The 22,650-nt window shown below is 42.3% G+C and overlaps 1 protein-coding gene across 5 annotated transcripts in view; it reads right to left on the bottom strand.

The window, feature by feature from the left end:
- Window positions 1–10,052: 10,052 nt before the first annotated feature.
- The window catches only part of P2RX1 (purinergic receptor P2X 1), a 156,111-nt gene continuing 143,513 nt past the window's right edge, over window positions 10,053–22,650 (bottom strand). For 2 of the 5 annotated variants that reach the window (XM_075589991.1, XM_075589996.1), the window contains exons 11-14: window positions 15,070–15,135; window positions 13,296–13,391; window positions 12,240–12,370; window positions 10,056–10,940 (exon numbers count right to left, since the gene is read on the bottom strand). In XM_075589991.1, coding sequence (XP_075446106.1) covers window positions 12,269–12,370; window positions 13,296–13,391; window positions 15,070–15,135 — 264 coding nt within the window. In that variant the 3' untranslated portion in view covers window positions 10,056–10,940; window positions 12,240–12,268. Of the gene's footprint in view, window positions 10,941–12,239; window positions 12,371–13,295; window positions 13,392–15,069; window positions 15,136–22,650 lie in introns of all 5 variants that reach the window. The other 3 variants (XM_075589992.1, XM_075589995.1, XM_075589993.1) reach the window with 3 other exon arrangements.

Genomic DNA, 22,650 nt, shown 5'->3' with positions numbered 1-22,650 from the left:
GTGGTCAGTGGGCATTCATATATATATTTTTATGTATTTTGTAAATTTTATACAGATTATATGTTCCTTTTTTTTTATAGGAACAATAATTTTATATATAGATTATTGGTTGGAATATTATAATTTATCCATACATATGTTAAATTCTTTGCATTATATATTAATTTACTCTTTTTTATTCTTATTCGTATATTAAAATTGTTTGTTAAGTTTATTATAATATTTTTAACGTTAAATTCATGGGCTTACCATGTCTGTCTGTTATTCTATACATGTATTTGTGTATCTACAAGGAGTTTAGGCATTGGCTAGCCAATTAACCTATTGGGAACTAGTTCAGCCTATAAATATGCCTGTTAATTACATAACTACACCCCTGATGAAGTCTGTATACTAAGACGAAACGCATAGGGTGGAGGCTGAAATATACTTTCATAAGTTCTCCATAAGTCTCTGGACTGTCAGCATACACTAGCTGGCATTATTGCTATCATTATTTGCTGGACAATATCCGCCTACGTTCCCCGTCAACGGATCCAACAACATGCTGACGTCACACTCGCAGTCTCGTGAGACTTAAGGGATACCAGGAAGAAACTGGAGGCAGCTGCGGACGCATCTGATACACCGCGCGGGGTCTCGGCGTTCCACGTGGAGCCAGGACAGACCGCTACACAGGTCAGCAGTGAGGAAAGGATTGTATATATCCTACATGCCTGTTATACCTGCTACTTTGTAAGTAGCTTCTATCTTTTGCGCAGTTAAAGAATACACGCGTACTTCACCATATTTTTCTTCTTTCTTATTCTTTCAGAGTCATCACCTATTTGTTCTTCAATTGTCCCTGGTCTGTCTCAATCCCGGATACTCTGTATGGTAAACACCTATCATTGTTTGCACCTATGTTTTTATATATATATATATATTTATATTATTTTAAGCTAATGCAAGGTAGTGCTAATTTAACATAGCGTTAAAAAAAAATATATATATTTATTTTTAACGCTATGTTAAGTTAGCACTACCTTGCATTAGCTTAAAATAATATGGCTTGCTATATGCCTTTCTTAACTAAAGGTAGCTTTACTCCCATCCAGAACATGAAATATGTGTTTTGAAGGAGTTACCCTGGACGTGGTTCGAGCCCAAGGGGCTGTGTGGTGGTAGGGGTTAAGCCCTTGTTTGCCTTAGCGGTTAGTAAAGTATTACATAGCAATGTTTTTTTCTAGGCTTTGAGGTAGCCAAGGAGGGTAGTTAGTGAAGTTTAATGTTAATATTAACCCCTTTGTAGCCTTTAGTGGTCAGCTAGTCATGGAAACCCATTACTAGCTTACCACTTGGGCTACTAAGGGGGTAATATGTACTATGATATGTTTTATTTGTACCTGCTCTGCTGGTTTAGAATATATTGCCTATGTATATAAGGTCAAATATATTGGACATTATATACATAGGCAAGATAGGGCTAAAGCCAGGCTGGAGTAGGTGATAAAAAATGCGGTATTTATTGGTGTTACTGCGGTCCTGATAATTATTGGGTCTTTATGATTTAGTTGATGCCATCATCAACAGGACTAAAACGGCAGTATTTAGTCATGTTGATACTGGTCCAGATATTTGTATCAGTTGCGGTAAAAAAAATCATGATTTGTAGCGGTCCAACATGGTGCACCATAAAAATACTGCATTTTTGTGAGTCGATAATACTGCATTTTTGGCTTTCCGATGCTTGATGTATCCAGGCACATGTGCGGTTTAAAGGTGTATTTGAGGATGTATAGTATGTAGGTCACTTGGGACAATAGTAAAATAGTTCTCTCTCTCGCTCTTCCCCAAAACACCTATTTCAGGGTCAGGATGGGAATAACGTCACAGTTAAGTATGACTTAAATAGCACCTCATTAAATCCCTGAGGAGCTCTGTTTACATACGTTGTTAAGTGGAACACCTCTTTTGCATATCATTAGCACTAACATCTGTTATGGTTAACGCAATGCTCTTTCTGTCCAAAAACAGCATTCAACATTGTATTTTTGAGCTCTGAAGATACATGTTAGCACTTAACAAGGCGGTAACTTAGGTTAGATCTTGTTAAATCATTAACAGGCCTCTGTGGATCTGGGCTTAAAGTGCAAGAATTCTGGCACACTCCTAACATGCAGAACTCTGGCACACTCCTAACATGCAGAACTCTGGCACACTCCTAACATGCAGAACTCTGGCACACTCCTAACATGCAGAACTCTGGCACACTCCTAACATGCAGAACTCTGGCACACTCCTAAAATGCAGATCTCTGGCACACTCCTAACATGCAGATCTCTGGCACACTCCTAACATGCAGATCTCTGGCACACTCCTAACATGCAGAACTCTGGCACACTCCTAACATGCAGAACTCTGGCACACTCCTAACATGCAGAACTCTGGCACACTCCTAACATGCAGAACTCTGGCACACTCCTAACATGCAGAACTCTGGCACACTCCTAACATGCAGAACTCTGGCACACTCCTAAAATGCAGAACTCTGGCACACTCCTAACATGCAGAACTCTGGCACACTCCTAACAGGCAGAACTCTGGCACATTCCTAACATGCAGAACTCTGGCACACTCCTAACATGCAGAACTCTGGCACACTCCTAACATGCAGAACTCTGGCACACTCCTAACATGCAGAACTCTGGCACAACTCTGACACACTCCTAACATGCAGATCTCTGGCACACTCCTAACATGCAGAACTCTGGCACACTCCTAACATGCAGAACTCTGGCACACTCCTAACATGCAGATCTCTGGCGCACGCCTAACATGCAGAACTCTGGCACACTCCTAACATGCAGATCTCTGGCACACTCCTAACATGCAGATCTCTGGCACACTCCTAACATGCAGATCTCTGGCACACTCCTAACATGCAGATCTCTGGCACACTCCTAACATGCAGATCTCTGGCACACGCCTAACATGCAGATCTCTGGCACACTCCTAACATGCAGATCTCTGGCACACTAATAACATGCAGAACTCTGGCACACTCCTAACATGCAGAACTCTGGCACACTCCTAACATGCAGAACTCTGGCACACTCCTAACATGCAGAACTCTGGCACACTCCTAACATGCAGAACTCTGGCACACTCCTAACATGCAGAACTCTGGCACACTTCTAACATGCAGAACTCTGGCAGACACCTAACATGCAGAACTCTGGCACATTCCTAACATGCAGATCTCTGGCACACGGGTAACATGCAGATCTCTGGCACACGCCTAACATGCAGATCTCTGGCACACTCCTAACATGCAGAACTCTGGCATACTCCTAACATGCAGAACTCTGGCACACTCCTAACATGCAGATCTCTGGCACACGCCTAACATGCAGATCTCTGGCACACGCCTAACATGCAGAACTCTGGCTCATTCCTAACATGCAGAACTCTGGCACACTCCTAACATGCAGAACTCTGACACACTCCTAACGTGCAGAATTCTGGCACATTCCTAACATGCAGATCTTTGGCACACGCCTAACATGCAAAATTCTGGCACACTCCTAACATGCAGATCTTTGGCACACGCCTAACATGCAAAATTCTGGCACACTCCTAACATGCAGAACTCTGGCACACTCCTAACATGCAGAACTCTGACACACTCCTAACGTGCAGAATTCTGGCACACCTAACATGCAGAACTCTGGCAGACTAATAACATGCAGAACTCTGGCACACTCCTAACATGTAGAACTCTGGCACACTCCTAACATGCAGAGCTCTGGCACACTCCTAACATGCAGATCTCTGGCACACTCCTAACATGCAGATCTCTGGCACACTCTTAACATGCAGATCTCTGGCACACTCCTAACATGCAGAACTCTGGCACACTCCTAACATGCAGATCTTTGGCACACGCCTAACATGTGAACTCTGGCACACTCCTAACATGCAGAACTCTGACACACTCCTAACAGACAGATCTTTGGCACACTCCTAACATGTAGTTCTCTGGCACACTCCTAACATGCAGATCTTTGGCACACGCCTAACAAGTGAACTCTGGCACACTCCTAACATGCAGAACTCTGGCACACTCCTAACATGCAGAACTCTGGCACACTCCTAACATGCAGAACTCTGGCACACTCCTAACATGCAGAACTCTGGCACACTCCTAACATGCAGAACTCTGGCACACTCCTTACATGCAGAACTCTGGCACACTCCTAACATGCAGAACTCTGGCACACGCCTAACATGCAGAACTCTGGCACACTCCTAACATGCAGATCTCTGGCACACTCCTAACATGCAGATCTCTGGCACACGCCTAACATGCAGATCTCTGGCACACTCCTAACATGCAGAACTCTGGCACACTCCTAAAATGCAGAACTCTGGCACACTCCTAACATGCAGATCTCTGGCACACTCCTAACATGCAGAACTCTGGCACACTCCTAACATGCAGAACTCTGGCACAACTCTGACACACTCCTAACATGCAGATCTCTGGCACACTCCTAACATGCAGAACTCTGGCACACTCCTAACATGCAGAACTCTGGCACACTCCTAACATGCAGATCTCTGGCGCACGCCTAACATGCAGATCTCTGGCACACTCCTAACATGCAGATCTCTGGCACACTAATAACATGCAGAACTCTGGCACACTCCTAACATGCAGAACTCTGGCACACTCCTAACATGCAGAACTCTGGCACACTCCTAACATGCAGAACTCTGGCACACTCCTAACATGCAGAACTCTGGCACACTCCTAACATGCAGAACTCTGGCACACTCCTAACATGCAGAACTCTGGCAGACGCCTAACATGCAGAACTCTGGCACATTCCTAACATGCAGATCTCTGGCACACGCCTAACATGCAGATCTCTGGCACACGCCTAACATGCAGATCTCTGGCACACTCCTAACATGCAGAACTCTGGCATACTCCTAACATGCAGAACTCTGGCACACTCCTAACATGCAGATCTCTGGCACACGCCTAACATGCAGATCTCTGGCACACGCCTAACATGCAGAACTCTGGCTCATTCCTAACATGCAGAACTCTGGCACACGCCTAACATGCAGAACTCTGACACACTCCTAACGTGCAGAATTCTGGCACACCTAACATGCAGATCTTTGGCACACGCCTAACATGCAAAATTCTGGCACACTCCTAACATGCAGATCTTTGGCACACGCCTAACATGCAAAATTCTGGCACACTCCTAACATGCAGAACTCTGGCACACTCCTAACATGCAGAACTCTGACACACTCCTAACGTGCAGAATTCTGGCACACCTAACATGCAGAACTCTGGCAGACTAATAACATGCAGAACTCTGGCACACTCCTAACATGTAGAACTCTGGCACACTCCTAACATGCAGAGCTCTGGCACACTCCTAACATGCAGATCTCTGGCACACTCCTAACATGCAGATCTCTGGCACACTCTTAACATGCAGATCTCTGGCACACACCTAACATGCAGAACTCTGGCACACTCCTAACATGAGATCTTTGGCACACGCCTAACATGTGAACTCTGGCACACTCCTAACATGCAGAACTCTGACACACTCCTAACAGACAGATCTTTGGCACACTCCTAACATGTAGTTCTCTGGCACACTCCTAACATGCAGATCTTTGGCACACGCCTAACAAGTGAACTCTGGCACACTCCTAACATGCAGAACTCTGGCACACTCCTAACATGCAGAACTCTGGCACACTCCTAACATGCAGAACTCTGGCACACTCCTAACATGCAGAACTCTGGCACACTCCTAACATGCAGAACTCTGGCACACTCCTTACATGCAGAACTCTGGCACACTCCTAACATGCAGAACTATGGCACACGCCTAACATGCAGAACTCTGGCACACTCCTAACATGCAGATCTCTGGCACACTCCTAACATGCAGATCTCTGGCACACGCCTAACATGCAGATCTCTGGCACACTCCTAACATGCAGAACTCTGGCACACTCCTAACATGCAGAACTCTGGCACACTCCTAACATGCAGATCTTTGGCACACGCCTAACATGCAAAATTCTGGCACACTCCTAACATGCAGAACTCTGGCACACTCCTAACATGCAGAACTCTGGCACACTCCTAATATGTAGAATTCTGGCACACTAATAACATGCAGAACTATGGCACACTCCTAACATGCAGAATTCTGGCACACTCCTAACGTACAGAATTCTGGCACACCTAACATGCAGAACTCTGGCACACTAATAACATGCAGAACTCTGGCACACTCCTAACATGTAGAACTCTGGCACACTCCTAACATGCAGAGCTCTGGCACACTCCTAACATGCAGATCTCTGGCACACTCCTAACATGCAGATCTCTGGCACACTCTTAACATGCAGATCTCTGGCACACTCCTAACATGCAGAATTCTGACACACTCCTAACATGCAGATCTTTGGCACACGCCTAACATACAGAATTCTGGCACACGCCTATCATGCAGAATTCTGGCACATACCTAACATGCAGAACTTTGGCACACTCCTAACATGCAGAACTCTGGCACACGCCTAGCATGCAGAATTCTGGCACACTCCTAACATGCAGAACTCTGGCACACTCCTAACATGCAGAACTCTGGCACACTGCTAATGTGCAGAACTCTGGCACACTCCTAATGTGCAGAATTCTGGCACACCTAACGTGCAGAACTCTGGCACACTAATAACATGCAGAACTCTGGCACACTCCTAACATGTAGAATTCTGGCACACTAATAACATGCAGAACTCTGGCACACTCCTAACATGCAGAACTCTGGCACACTCCTAACATGCAGATCTCTGGCACACTCCTAACATGTAGAACTCTGGCACACTAATAACATGCAGAACTCTGGCACACTCCTAACATGCAGAACTCTGACACACTCCTAACATGCAGATCTTTGGCACACTCCTAACATGCAGATCTCTGGCACACTCCTAACATGCAGATCTTTGGCACACGCCTAACATTTGAACTCTGGCACACGCCTAACATGCAGAATTCTGGCACACGCCTATCATGCAGAATTCTGGCACACACCTAACATGCAGATCTTTGGCACACGCCTAACATGCAGAATTCTGCCACACTCCTAACATGCAGAACTTTGGCACACTCCTAACATGCAGAACTCTGGCACACGCCTAGCATGCAGAATTCTGGCACACTCCTAACATGCAGAACTCTGGCACACTCCTAACATGCAGAACTCTGGCACACTCCTAATGTGCAGCATTCTGGCACACCTAACGTGCAGAACTCTGGCACACTAATAACATGCAGAACTCTGGCATACTCCTAACATGTAGAATTCTGGCACACTCCTAACATGCAGATCTCTGGCACACTCCTAACATGCAGAACTCTGGCACACTCCTAACATGCAGAACTCTGGCACACTCCTAACATGCAGATCTCTGGCACACTCCTAACATACAGAACTCTGGCACACTAATAACATGCAGAACTCTGGCACACTCCTAACATGTAGAACTCTGGCACACTCCTAACATGCAGAACTCTGGCACACTCCTAACATGCAGATCTCTGGCACACTCCTAACATACAGTACAGATCTCTGGCACACTCCTAACATGCAGATCTCTGGCACACTCCTAACATGCAGAACTCTGACACACTCCTAACGTGCAGATCTTTGGCACACTCCTAACATGCAGATCTCTGGCACACTCCTAACATGCAGATCTTTGGCACACGCCTAACATGTGAACTCTGGCACACGCCTAACATGCAGAATTCTGGCACACGCCTATCATGCAGAATTCTGGCAAACTCCTAACATGCAGATCGTTGGCACACGCCTAACATGCAGAATTCTGCCACACTCCTAACATGCAGAACTCTGGCACACTCCTAACATGCAGAACTCTGGCACACTCCTAACATGCAGAACTCTGGCACACTCCTAACATGCAGAACTCTGGCACACTCCTAACATGCAGATCTCTGGCACACTCCTAACATGCAGAATTTTGGCACACTCCTAACATGCAGAACTCTGGCACACGCCTAACATGCAGATCTCTGGCACACTCCTAACATGCAGAATTTTGGCACACTCCTAACATGCAGAACTCTGGCACACTCCTAACATGCAGATCACTGGCACACTCCTAATATGCAGAACTCTGGCACACTCCTAACATGCAGATCTTTGGCACACGCCTAACATGTGAACTCTGGCACACGCCTAACATGCAGAATTCTGGCACACGCCTAACATGCAGAATTCTGGCACACTTCTAACATGAAGATCTTTGGCACACGCCTAACATGCAGAACTCTGTTGGTACCCCAGGGTTCTGACCTGGGACCTCTTCTCTTTTCTCTGTATACACTCTCTCTAGGTGACCTAATAACATCTTTTGGGTTTAATTATCACCTCTATGCTGACGACACACAAATATACTTTTCAACACCCGACCTTACACCTGCTGTACAAACCAAAGTTTCTGAATGTCTCTCTGCTATATCATCCTTGATGGCCCTCCGCCGCCTTAAACTCAACATGGCTAAAACAGAGCTCCTCATACTTCCTCACAAACCTGACCCTACTACCTCCTTCCACATTACTGTTGGAACTACGATTATTCACCCAGTAGCCCAAGCACGCTGCCTAGGGGTCACACTTGACTCCTCTCTCACATTCGCCCCTCACATACAAAACATTTCTAAAACCTGTTGCTTTTTCCTCCGCAATATAACAAAGCTACGCCCTTTCCTCTGTTGCTCGACTGCTAAAACTCTGACTCAGGCCCTCATTCTCTCCCGTCTTGATTACTGTAACCTCCTGCTGTCCGGCCTTCCTGCCTCTCACCTGTCTCCCCTACAATCTATCCTAAACGCTGCTGCCAGAATCACTCTACTCTTTCCTAAATCTGTCTCAGCATCTCCCCTCATGAAATCCCTCTCCTGGCTTCCGATCAAATCCTGCATCTCACACTCCATTCTTCTCCTCACTTTTAAAGCTTTACACTCTTGTGCCTCTCCTTACATCTCAGCTCTAATTTCTCGTTATGCACCATCCAGACTCTTGCGTTATTTTCAAGGATGTCTTCTTTCTACCGTCTTTGTATCTAAAGCCCCCTCCCGCCTTAAACCTCTTACTTTCTGCCCCGCACCTCTGGAATGCCCTTCCCCTCAATACCAGACTAGCATCCTTTCTATCCACCTTTAAGACACACCTTAAGACACACTTGCTTAAAGAAGCATACGAATAGCACTGTGAACATTCTGAACACATGATACATAAAGCTTGGCCCCCTGCAGATGCACTTACCAGAACTCCCTCGTACTGTCTCTGTACGTTCTCCCTACCTACCAATTAGACTGTAAGCTCCTCAGGGCAGGGACTCCTCTTCCTTAATGTTACTTTTATGTCTGAAGCACTTATTCCCATGCTCTGTTATTTATATTATCTGTTATTTATTTGATTACCACATGTATTACTACTGTGAAGCGCTATGTACATTAATGGCGCTATATAAATAAAGATATACAATACAATACAACTCTGGCACACGCCTAACATGCAGAATTCTGGCACACGCCTAACATGCAGAACTCTGGCACACGCCTAACATGCAGAATTCTGGCACACTCCTAACATGCAGATCTCTGGCACATTCCTAACATGCAGAACTCTGGCACACTCCTAACATGCAGAACTCTGGCACACTCCTAACATGCAGATCTCTGGCACATTCCTAACATGCAGAACTCTGGCACACTCCTAACATGCAGAACTCTGGCACACTCCTAACATGCAGAACTCTGGCACACTCCTAACATGCAGATCTCTGGCACACTCCTAACATGCAGAACTCTGGCATACTCCTAACATGCAGATCTCTGGCACACTCCTAACATGCAGATCTCTGGCACACTCCTAACATGCAGAACTCTGGCACACTCCTAACATGCAGAACTCTGGCACACTCCTAACATGCAGATCTCTGGCACACTCCTAAGATGCAGAACTCTGGCACACTCCTAACATGCAGAACTCTGGCACACGCCTAACATGCAGAATTCTGGCACAGTCCTAACATGCAGATCTCTGGCACACTCCTAACATGCAGAACTCTGGCATACGCCTAACATCCACCCTTCCAACCCTATTGATAACCAGCTGGATGAAACACCATGCTATCTAACAACCCCTAACATTAACACCCCCAAACTTTAATAGACCATATTCCACACTGAGGCATACCCCATCCTGCCACTTTATCTTTTGTTTCAATATTGCGTCTTGCCCTCTAGATTGTAAACTCTCACAAGTCCTTACTGGTATGTCATTCAGTTTATTTACCCCCTCTGTACCGTCCAGCAGAATATATTGGCGCTTTACAAATAAATTATAATAATAATAAAGTTAAGCTAGAACAGCAATTCTGAGGTGTTCAATAATTGTTCAATTAAGAAATTCAATTGGAAGGATATTGAAATGAAGGCATTTAATAGTATTTGTAACTATTTTGTCAGCCTATACAGTAGTTTTGTGCTTCATTTAATATTGTATTAGCTAAATAAATAGCTTTATTCCAAGTGTTTGCATTATTTGATGCATTGTATTTTGGGTAAGGTGGTGTGACTGATTATCAGTATGTTTCCGTGCAAATTGTTTATTGCACTTTTCTGCTTTTACACTAAAACACATACAATATAACAATACTGTAAGTTACACTTTTCTGAAAAGCCCAAAAACAAAACATGTACTGTGATGTGCGGGTGTCCACATTCATCTGGAATCAATGATGTAATATTATATTTGTTAAGCTTTAAATAGCCAGAACATTATATTTTCGGTAAGGGTCATCCGTCACAGCGGTTCCTGCAGAAGAACAAAGAAGGACACCATCACTAGGTTTTCTTACATTGACTCATTGTATAGCCCACAGTGTGCTGTACACTAAGTCACTACATATCTTATGTACTAAAAGACCCATAGGGGAAGGTGCAGCAAGACCGCAGGGCCGAGGCTTCCCCCTCCCCCGTTCCTCCTCTTTCACATTGCTGTGGGGGTTGTGGTATCATGGTGTTAAGCGTGAGGTGGAGTGGTCCGTCCAGGGGCCTTTAAAGGTCAGGCTGCAAGAGGGAGGGGCTCCTCTTTTCCCATAACCAGGAAAAAGCAGCCCGGCCTCCCTCCCCAAAATTTTCAAACTGTTAGTATTGTTTGACTGTTATTGCTTCATGTTTATGCGTTTGTTCTGATAATGTACAGTATATATTAAAAGAAAATAATAAAGAAAGAGATGGATATATAAAAAGGAGCCATTTGGTATTTTGGTTCAGTTTTTTGTATCGGTGCAGCTTTAGTGGAGTATATTTGGGTGGAGATACTATGTCGGCAGAGACTTTGATTAATGTTTTACCTGGGACTGTGTCTAAGGCTAAGGTCCCGCTGCACGTGCCTGCATGCTCGCCTTGCGATCTGCAGGCAACTTTTGTAGGTGCAGGGGGGGTATGGAGGGTGGACAAAATGGTTCGGCTGGGCGTGCCAATGACGGTGGGGGGGTGGGGGGGGGCGCCATGTATATCCCGAAAATATAAATATATTTATCAAACGGATAAATGTGCAGTAACACTAATATCAAAGTGTATAACACTTGTTAATTAAATGCACATATAAATTCTCAGCATATATAGAGACACCTCAAGTGTATTCAGTGAAAAAAGAATATGTATAAAAGACTTGAAACAAGGGTCCAGAAAATATACCGTGAAAAAACGATATATATATATATATATATATATATATATATATATATATATATATATATATATATATATATATATATATATATATATATATATATATATATATATATATATATATATATATATATATATACTGTATATAAAAAGATAATTAGCAGGTTTTTCCATATACATGTGCAGGACTGGTCTATTGAGACCTTTCTGCAGTTCTGCAAAGTCACCGTACTATATATTATTAAAAGGCTCTACAGTTCTTAAAAGGTTGAAAACCACTGCCATAGGATAAAGAATTTAGCAGCATGTATTTATAATGTTCTGTATAGGCAGCCAAATGTCAATATGTCCATCCAGTCTTCCCACTTGACTAACTTTAATATGCAGAAGGTACATTTTGTTTTAGCCTGTGGTTTACCTTGTTCTGTTGACTAATAACAAAGCTCCCTAAATTCTTGGTGAGTTGCTGTAATCACTTTCGAAGCACTCTGCATTGTCCTGTTTGCTGTTGCTGGAATGGGATAAGGCATCGTCTTTCTCTACGGTCTTCTGAAATGAACACAGATATGTAATACCACACCCTTCTGACAGGTTTTCCCGGGGGCCACGGGACTGACCCCTGGCCTTAAGCCACACAGCATCTGTTGAGGGGGAAGCGAGGGGGTGGGTGTGCGGTGGCAGTTCAGGGGGTGGGCGTGGGTGCGAGCTGGGATGGGGCAACATCTCAGGTGGGGTTGGGTATAATATTATATAACCTTATGTTATTAATACAATTATTCCAGTTAAATTAGATCATTCTCCTTTAAATTGTTGCTGGAGATCCTAGAGCAGTGCTTACTGGTTATGGGTTTTTATTACTTTTATGGGACCAACTGGAGAGATCTCCATAGTTGAAACTGTAGCGTACAGAACTTTTGAAATCTTACAGGTACAAATGATCAATACACACCAGAACAAAAAGAGTCGCGTGCTTTATGGTTTTCAAAGATCTGCACACTACAGTATTTCAGCTATTGCTAGAGAAATGTTTCACAGTTTACAATACGTGAGCACACAAACACACAGACACATGTGTGTTAACACTTTTTCTAGATTTGGTCTGTGCTCAATATGGATCAATGACGAAAACTAAAGGATAACAAATATTGAATTTAGAAGCTGTCTGAAGATGACATTGTGACTTTCTATTTGTGAACCCAAGACCGTTTTTGTATTTGTTTCTGTGTCAAAACTGGCAAAAGTCTGCAAATATCTCAGAATTTGAAAGGTGCCCGAAGGTCTGGTGATCATGGATCAGCTTCAGGGAAAGCCCCAATTCAGGTAAGCTAAAGCAAATATGGGAGGAGGACGGGTGGTAATGCTGCTTATATCCATTTGCAACTTAAACACATTTGGTTGATTGTAGTAAATATAATTAAAATAATTATACAATAACAGTTGCAAAAATGGTGAGAAAAAGAAGTGTTCCACTTACATTTTGATCGCTTTTTGCATATTTGAACTTCTTCTCTTTATAATAGTTCCTTTTTGGGAGAATATGTAGCAACATTAAGTCACATACGACAGTTGCCTAAATATATCAAATAAAGAGAGATGGACACTTGTGAATGTACTATTAGAGTTGAGTATTGTCTCCAAGCTTGCAATATGTTAACTTCTTTGCTGCCAGCGGGGGGCAGCAACACACTACAGTGCAGTTACAACTGGTTAGAAACCAGAAGTGTCCTCATGAATATAGTAAAAAAACAAACAAAAAAACAAGTGCAAATTTATATATGGATATACTAGCTGAGAGACCCGGCGTTGCCCGGGATGTGAATCCCTAATAATTGTTTTGTGTGGGGTGAATCTTGGGTGGGTGGGGGGTTGTAATCTTGAGTGGGTGTGTGGATGGGTGAATCTGAGGGGGGAGAAAACGGGGCCGCAGGTGGTGAGAGCTGCGGGTGAGGGGGGGTGATGGGGGGGGGGAGCCGGCGGGGAGGTGAGCTGCGGGTGAGAGAGTGTAAGTACCGGTTGCACCGGAGGGTGTACGGTAGGGGTGAGGGGGGGTGGTGGTGGTGGTGGTGTCAGTTGTGTGTGGGGTGGGGGTGGCATTTGGGTGTCAGCAACGGAGGGTGTGCGTGAGGGGGGGGGGTGACCGGACGGTGTATGGTTTGCTAGCGGGTGACTGCACCGGGCGGTGTTGGTGAAGGGGGTGGGGGGAAGGGAGCGGGGGGTTTAGTGTGGGGGGTGGTGTTGGGAGGGGCGAGCACGCCACAGCGCACGGTACCTGAGGTGGTGTCTAGTCCGCAGCGGAGGTGAGAGCAGGAGGTAAGGCAGTGAATGTTCTGAGTGTGGCAGTTGGGTTTGTGATGTTAACGAACCACGCAGGCCAATGAGGTGTGCAGGGGCGGGGCCGGGCCACGGACCAATCAGATTGGCCAGAGGGTGAGTGACAGACCAACGGACCAATCACATTGCCCATAAGCACAGCAAATATACAACGTTTTCAGCAAACAAACAACGTTTTCATTTTATATATATATATATATAGATATATACACACACACACACCGTATATATATACTTCACATGCTTGTGGAAACAGCAAATGCACTCTACACCTCTCTCCTGGGGGAACAAATCTGTCAGTAGACTGCTCATTCGTGTGTGTGTTTCAGGACTTGCTTATTAAAAGGGGGATGGGTGAGTTTAAACGACCAAGGCGGGTCACAGACCAACCACATATTGTTTCCAATTTACATTAGACATACTGTACACAGTCTTAGCAAGCTCAAAACCCAAACCCACTACGTTATATATATTTATGTGTTGATTGGAGTGCTACTGGGATAGTGCCCTAATGTACACAACAATAGACAAAAAGGCCCCAATGCTACATCCAATATGACAAATTATTATGTTTAATACTATCTGTTTGTTCTTTTCATAAGTATGGGTCATTTAGATTGAACTGCTAAGACTGTGTATACTTTAATACGATCTCTAAGAAGTTAGGATTACTATGTGTCTGTGCCTATACTACAGAATGATTCTATATACTGTGTGTTAATAATAGCGGAATTTATAAGGGCAATGAATCCCTCCTCCAATGACCCCAAGTGTTCATTTTAATAATATGAAGTAACATTCCAGGGTCTTGAACGGGCCATTAACTTCAAAGACCAGCACATTTACAACTAAACTCTCCTTAGAAAACACTAGAAATAAAAAGGAGCACTCTTGTATTCATTTGTTTCTATACTTACCACTCCAAAAATACCAATTCCTGAGCCTATTGTTGTCATTGTTGGAATGATATCAAATTTTCCTCCCTATAATAAAAGTACAAACATTTCATGAATAAAAGATAAAGTGTAATAAATATTTAGGGCCTCATGCAGTAAGCGTTGATAAGGATTTTTTCGGCATTTTATAGCCAAAATTGGGTTTGAGATTCAGTAAGCGCCGATAAGTGCTTGATTTCGGCAGGTTTCGGAGCCGATAATTTGGTTATGGCCAGTCGGCTGCCGATAAGCCTGTTTTCGCCACTGATCGCCACTTTTTTAAATCGGCTGGATTCAAGAACCAAAATCAGCTTATCGGGGCTGATCGGCACTACGAAATTGAGATGTTATGGCCAATTTCTCCCGCCAACTAAAGTTGGCAGGTTGGAGGGGAGAACGATCGCTAAGGCTGCCGGAACGGCACTTAGAAAAAAAAAATCTTATGTACATCAATGGAGTCAATGGAGCGGGGACGTATAACAGTATAGTACTGTTTATGTTTCATTGCTCACAATACAAAGGTGATTTGCATTACAGTGTGGAGGGCATTCCCTGCATTGTGTCACAGCTGACGTGTATTATTTGCATAACATTGTACTTTTACATGTTTTCATCATTTGCGTGTCACATTACTCATCATGTGATGATGTGTCAAGGGAAAATCCTATACTCAACTCTTAAAGGAGAACCTCACATCATATCACACATTTTACTGAACTGAGCGACAATTATTTACATGATGTTACACATGTCACACATGTCACACATACACCGTACATTCATGTTCCTTTACATTACACAATGCTTGTAATGTGTGACGCATCTTTAAACGTTCATGTACATCTTTCTTCTCATGTTTACATCTAGTTTTGGGTCCTCCCTATTTTCATGACGTCACTTATTGGACGCTCAATCACATTGCATGTTTACATTGTAACCGTTGCATTACAAGCACTTCAACCTAACTTCTACACACATGTACAGTAATTAATCATTGTGACACCTTGTAAACTCATTCTATAGCAACTATCCTCATTACAGAAATGCATGCATATGCACACGACAATTCATTGTTGTCAACATGTGACAATAACATGGCTAATTACACATGTTACAGCAAACTTTTCCCACGTCAATCTCAGCCTTTTTGTCTAATTACATGACTGACTGTTGCGTTCACAAGTGTTACATGCATTGCACATTAAACTATTTATTTTCAAGCAATGTTTGTACAAAGCTTCACGTCACATCATTGGCAAATATCATCATTCCCTGCAGAATACACACAACAAATACTTCTAACATCAACTGCACACAGTTTGGCACAGAAGTACTTTATTATGTTAATGTAACACCTTGCATTTTACTATGTCACCTGACATCATCACATACCTATTTAAAGGACGCCCATTACCTGCTCATTCACAGCTACTCATTTCAAAATGTTGCGATTGTTTAGGAGACTGAGGAACATTCTTTTCTATGACATGCTTGCTAATCAAGAGAATGATATAGGGCAAGGGAGGGACAGACCGAGGGACAGTGACAGGGACAGGCACGCGGATGGGACAGGGAGAGGGACAGGTAGAGGGACAGGAGATCAGAGGAGAAGACAGAGGAGACAAGTTGTGCCTCGTCCGCGTGTGTACAGGGAGAGAACCCTGTTAGATGGGATGAGTGAGGAGGAGATAGTAAGTCGCTATCGTTTGAGTTCAGCAGCAATCTTATCTCTTTATGAGGAGATAAGGGGAGATTTAGATTTTGTGACAGCCAGAGGTCGTGCAGTCCCTGGGCTTGTTAAAATGCTGTGCTCATTACATTATCTTGCGTCCGCGTCATTCCAGACAACTGTGGGCATAGTGGGCGGGGTCTCGCAATCTACATTCTCACGGGCCTTTACCCAGTTTCTCTATGCACTCAATAGACGCGCTAGGAATTATATTCATTTTCCTACAGAGGCGACAGAGTGGCTGGAAGTCAGGAATGGCTTTTATAACATAGCAGGGATACCGTGTGTGCTGGGTGCAATCGATTGCACACATGTTGCTTTGATTGCACCTAGTCAGAGTGAGCATGTTTACCGCAATCGTAAGCACTACCATTCACTCAATGTACAGGTGGTATGTGATGCCACGATGAGGATAATGCATGTGGTACCCAAATTCCCTGGTTCCAGTCACGATTCCTCTATCCTGAGGAACTCTTCAGTCTTCCATGCGTTCGAAGAGGGACATTTTGAACATGGTTGGCTGCTGGGTGTGTACACATTTGGATGTTGTAACACAAAACACATTTTTCTTTAGGAATGTTTTCATTGTAGAATCTTATCACTAATGTAAGCTTATGTGTGCTCCATTCATTATAGGTGACTCAGGATACGGAATTAGGCCGTGGCTATTGACTCCGGTGCTAAACCCTCAAACTGAAGCAGAGGAGAGGTACAATGCAGCCCATATATCTACAAGATCTGTTATAGAGAGGACATTTGGCCTACTCAAGACCAGATTTAGGTGTCTCGACAGAACTGGTGGTGCTCTTCTATACAAGCCTCAAAAAGTGTCTGATATTATCCTTGCCTGTTGCATTTTGCACAATGTTGCACTCAGGCACAATGTACAATCAGACCTAGCTGAGCCTTTGGTAGACAAGCATCCCACCCATGTAGCTGCTGAAAATGAACAAACAGCCAGTGGTGGCCAGACACGCCAGAATCTCATCAATTCATTTTTTTCTTGTAAGTAAAAACATATATGTTCCTAGTACTACTTTTATAGTTTAATTATGTTATATGAACAAGAATGTTTCTTTATATAACCTTCTGTTAGGACACAGATGAATATGGGTTGCACACCTTTCTTTTCTCTGCTGTGTGCACAAAGGGATGTGGCACCGGTATGTTATTGTTGCACAGGTTATATAATCCCTCTTCAATTGTACATTAGTTGTGTGTATGTGAATACAACTGGGGTAACAAAGCAGTAATATTTTAGCATTGTATTGTTCCTTATGCTAACACAATACACATAGTATGGGCATAGTCATTCATTCTTGCAGTATGCTTACATACAATGTTATTGGTGCAGTGTAACATGTACATCCATATGATGTGTACACCAGCCTGCTTTACATTTTGAATGTGATTAAATATACATGGTGTTGCACATTTAACACCAAATACACACTTTGCTGTGTTGCTTACGTTACTGAAGATGGCATGTCAATGTTTGCAATTTAAATATTGTTCCATTGCATTATAGGTATATCTCCAGTATGACTGATCATGGTATGTATATTTGCTGACATCTGGCATAAGATGTGCCTACCTCAATATTCGTATAATTATTTGAAGTAAAAACCCAACATATTGGTTTAAAGACAAATACATGTACTTTCTGTATCATGTATATGCATTTAGCTACTCTTGAGGTTTCATGTGCATTGTATTAGAAAATGATTACTCCCATTTCATCACATTTTATGTATGTTTCCTTATAAATTCCATTAATGTAATATAGAGGTGTTTGGAGAAAAGGGGATCACTGTACTTATTTGTTTACTTACGGGAGCTCATTCATCACGGATGCAATTGACTGATCATAACACTCCATGCATGAATGCCTGTAATCACAACAATGCGTAGTACATCTTATATTTAGCAATGTAGGTGTTTATTAATGCTAGGAATTAATAGTCATCATTAATTTAAATTTGTGACATGTGTATGTATAAGTCACACGTGTGTGGATGTGACCTACATGTACCAAGTGTCAAACTGTTAACAGAAACCACAATTTTGTCGCAAATGTTACTGTAATTTTGCATTTCTAATTTCCCACTATGACAATGTTGGTAATATATTTGGAATGTCATTCACGTCACTTCATCATTATCATGATGATAATTATCAAGTATTCTCAAAATTTAAACGTCAATCACGTGCACATTAGCATAGGCACACTTTTTAAGACAACTGTTTGTGTCTGTATCAATTTGTGTAGGATCCATGTATAACACCGACAAATGATAACAGCAGCTTTATTATGGTAGCTTATATCATCATATTGACTGTACTATTTATTTTTAGAACGTTTAATAAACACAGTAAACTATAGTTAGTTAGGTTAATGAAATATACACAGAAACGTACTTCATTACATGATGTTGATGTAATATTCAGAACATCATGCATTGTAGGGGACCACAACATCTAGGCAATAACATTATTTGCTACAGTCCCAAACCATTTTATCAACATACCCATGTAACAAGAGATTTTTAACAAGAAATGGCTAGTTGGTTGTAAGTGTCCTTTACATTGGGAGAAGGAGTGGCTCAGTGAGTAAAGACACACACTGGCACTGAGAGTTTGAAGCAGGGGAGTTCTGGTTCAAATCCCGGTGTCGGCTCCTTGTGACCTTGGCCAAGTCACTTTATCTCCCTGTGCCTCAGGCGGCAAAAAATAAATTGTACGCTCCACGGGCCAGGGACCTCAGCTTAAAAAATGTGTCTGTAAAGCGCTGCATACAACTAGCAGCGCTATACATGAACATGCTCATATTATTATTATTATTGTTACATAGTTTCGACAGTCATACGTTCCATTACACAATAGAATACACAAATGTGTTAGCAGAGTGGGAATGGTTGTTATATATAAAACACACCATGCCATAAAATGCTAGTAGTAATTAAAGAACACTCAATAAAAATTCATGAGGCACTCTTTTGCAACATCATTATGTTAATTAAGTGCTTATGCAATATAGGCATAAGGGTATCACATTTTTAATTGTTTGTTAATAAGCGCTGCAAGCAATATAAAATTAGTTCCATATGTAGTATAGTAGTCGGTGGCTCCTCCTCACAATCATCTCATATAAAGGTAGACTCTTCTGAAATCATACATTGATCCGATTGTATCTTCCCCGACATCTCTGAAATACAGCAAACACATGATGGTCAAAGATGGCACCTTACTATATATGTATCCGTGACAACGCGTTACACAGCTCTATATGATTGTGTAGATACAGACGTCAGTCACTTATATGTTAGAACTACAAGTGTACATCATTATGTAATCTGTCATTAAATTATTAGCAGGCATAACTATGTATATGAAGTGAACGTTGCCTGTATACTGAAAAATGTGCGCGCACATCTTAGTGTGCGCACGCACTTCACGCTTGGGTCGACTAACTGTTAGCGCATGCGCAAAACAATGCGTACGTTGTGCATTCAATACATGTTGAAAATACCATTAACCATAAAATATTTATTTCAAATACTATGAAGGCGAAACTACATTCGTTCTAAACGAGTACATCTGTATTCTTTTTAAACAGACGTGTGTGGACAGAAAGCACGGCCGATAACACAATGCGCAAATGCAATACGTGTGACGTCATGTTAAGGCAGCGTGAAGCGCACGCAAACACTCCTCCCACTCAATTAACATTCGGCTAACGCCCAGTGTACGCCTACAAACACTGAGCCGCACGCATGACACACTGCAGTTACCATAACTATAACAAAGCAACACAGCCAATAGGCTTTGACGCGCGCACGTCGTTTGGGGGTGGGACTTACATCCGTAATCCTTTTTAAGGACGCCTTGGCACATGACAAGGGTCCCACGTCATACGTGGTCGCCCCGGTTTTGTATTTTGTAGATGTTGCATGATAACAACACAGGTATGTGTTAGAGTTATGGTAACATGTTGCTAATATTTTTAAATGGATAGGAAAGTACGTATATTTATTCCGTCAGCAATGTGTACTACTCTTTCAGGTTCTACTATATTGTAATAGGAAAGAATTTGTTTGTGATCGCTACATGTTATGCAGTCTGCAATGTTATGGTGTATCCACGCATTTAAAGTGAAAATGGTGGTTCGGAAAAAAATAAAAAATAAATAAACGCAGAGTCAACGCATAACGATTGTTATATTTACCATTCTTGTAGAATTAACACTTCGTCTGGCTGCAACTGGTCGCTCCAGAAAAGCAAGGCATTTGCATCCACGCTTGACCCAAACGCTGAATCCTGTATGACACACATCTCCTCCATAAAGCGCTCATAGGAATCTCCACAGCTTTCTTCAAACAATTGGTCTGGAGGTAGGTTCATTTCTTCGGGTACCCATTCCAATGCATTTTCAGCTGAAAGGCTTGGTACATAATCATAGTAGTTATGTTCTTGTACAATGTGGGTTTCAGGAATGGAGGGTGCAGATATTGCAGCAGGTATCGATTCACACGGAACAGTAGTAGCGGATCCATTGCTATTGGCATTAGGAATAAATATGCCATTTAGCACAATATGTGTGCCCTCTTTCACGGTGAAATGTTTTTCCTTAGCAAGCTTCCAAAAATCATACCTGTCTTGTAGCTTATCCTGCACACGTTCAAAACAGTCATTAGTTGATAAAGTGAATCTTACTGAGGATTTCAAATTTCGCCATGCCCACGTTCTTGGTAATAAGGATACTTGGCTCTAATCAAATCATAGATTTGGCCCGTGTTAGCTTTGTGTCCTGACGCGGACAAAATCGCTTCTGCTATCATGAATTTGTATCCTTTGTGCGGATGCATATTTTTAAATAATTCAACAGCCATTGCAGATTAACAGAAAAGATGTCTGCAGTTCTCTGTTCTTTGCTCATAAGAATGAAACTGCTCAATTGCTAACTATTTGCTGTCTTTCATTTTCAAGGTCATAAAAAGTATCAACTTGTACTCCTTGTTTGAAGCACCAATTGGATGTGTAGAAATAATTGGTTTCACGTTTGTGGTTTGTGATAGCCGTTTGTCAAACCAACATGTATCAATTTTTTATCTACTTTCTCACAACATTGCTAGACTTTTAATTAAGAAACATTGTGGGTTGTGGAAAAATAACATTGACCACTGTCTGAAAATAGTGCTTACACAGCCATATAATGAAATACACACACACCTGCAAAAGTAAATGTTTTTTTTCCTCATACATTTCTGTGTGTATTTGAAAGTCTGGTTAACTCCCTGTCTGCATCAGTTTAACTACGTGTCTATATGTATATATATATATATATATATATATATCTCTCCTAAATATAAATATATATATATATATATATATATATATACTGCTATATATATATATATATATACTGCTATATATATATATACTGCTATATATATATATATATATATATATATATATATATATATATATATATATATATATACATATTGTGACAAACGGCTTACTCCGGGGCTCCGTCGTTTGTCCGGGACTGTTTAGAACACGGTCTTTTAGGGTAGGTTAAATGATGAGGCGTCACGTACTGTTCCTTTAAACAGGCTATGCCTGGTTTATTCAGTCCCAGGCACTGAGACTGCCACAGTGCATACAACAGAAAACAGATCAAAACAAAAGCTGCTCACCTGAGCGATAACTTAACTTAGATATCCCTGACTCAGGGTTGGAAGTGGCTTTTCCACTTCCAACATCAAAACACGGTACTTTTGCAGTCTTACACAAATGAACAGAAAGATTGAACCTGTTTGGGGAAGAGGCTT

This window comes from Ascaphus truei, chromosome 3, assembly GCF_040206685.1.
Source record: "Ascaphus truei isolate aAscTru1 chromosome 3, aAscTru1.hap1, whole genome shotgun sequence".
Classification (NCBI taxonomy): Eukaryota; Metazoa; Chordata; class Amphibia; order Anura; family Ascaphidae; genus Ascaphus; species Ascaphus truei.
Note: the sequence above shows the minus strand (reverse complement) of the source record. Positions and strands in the feature narration are given on the sequence as shown.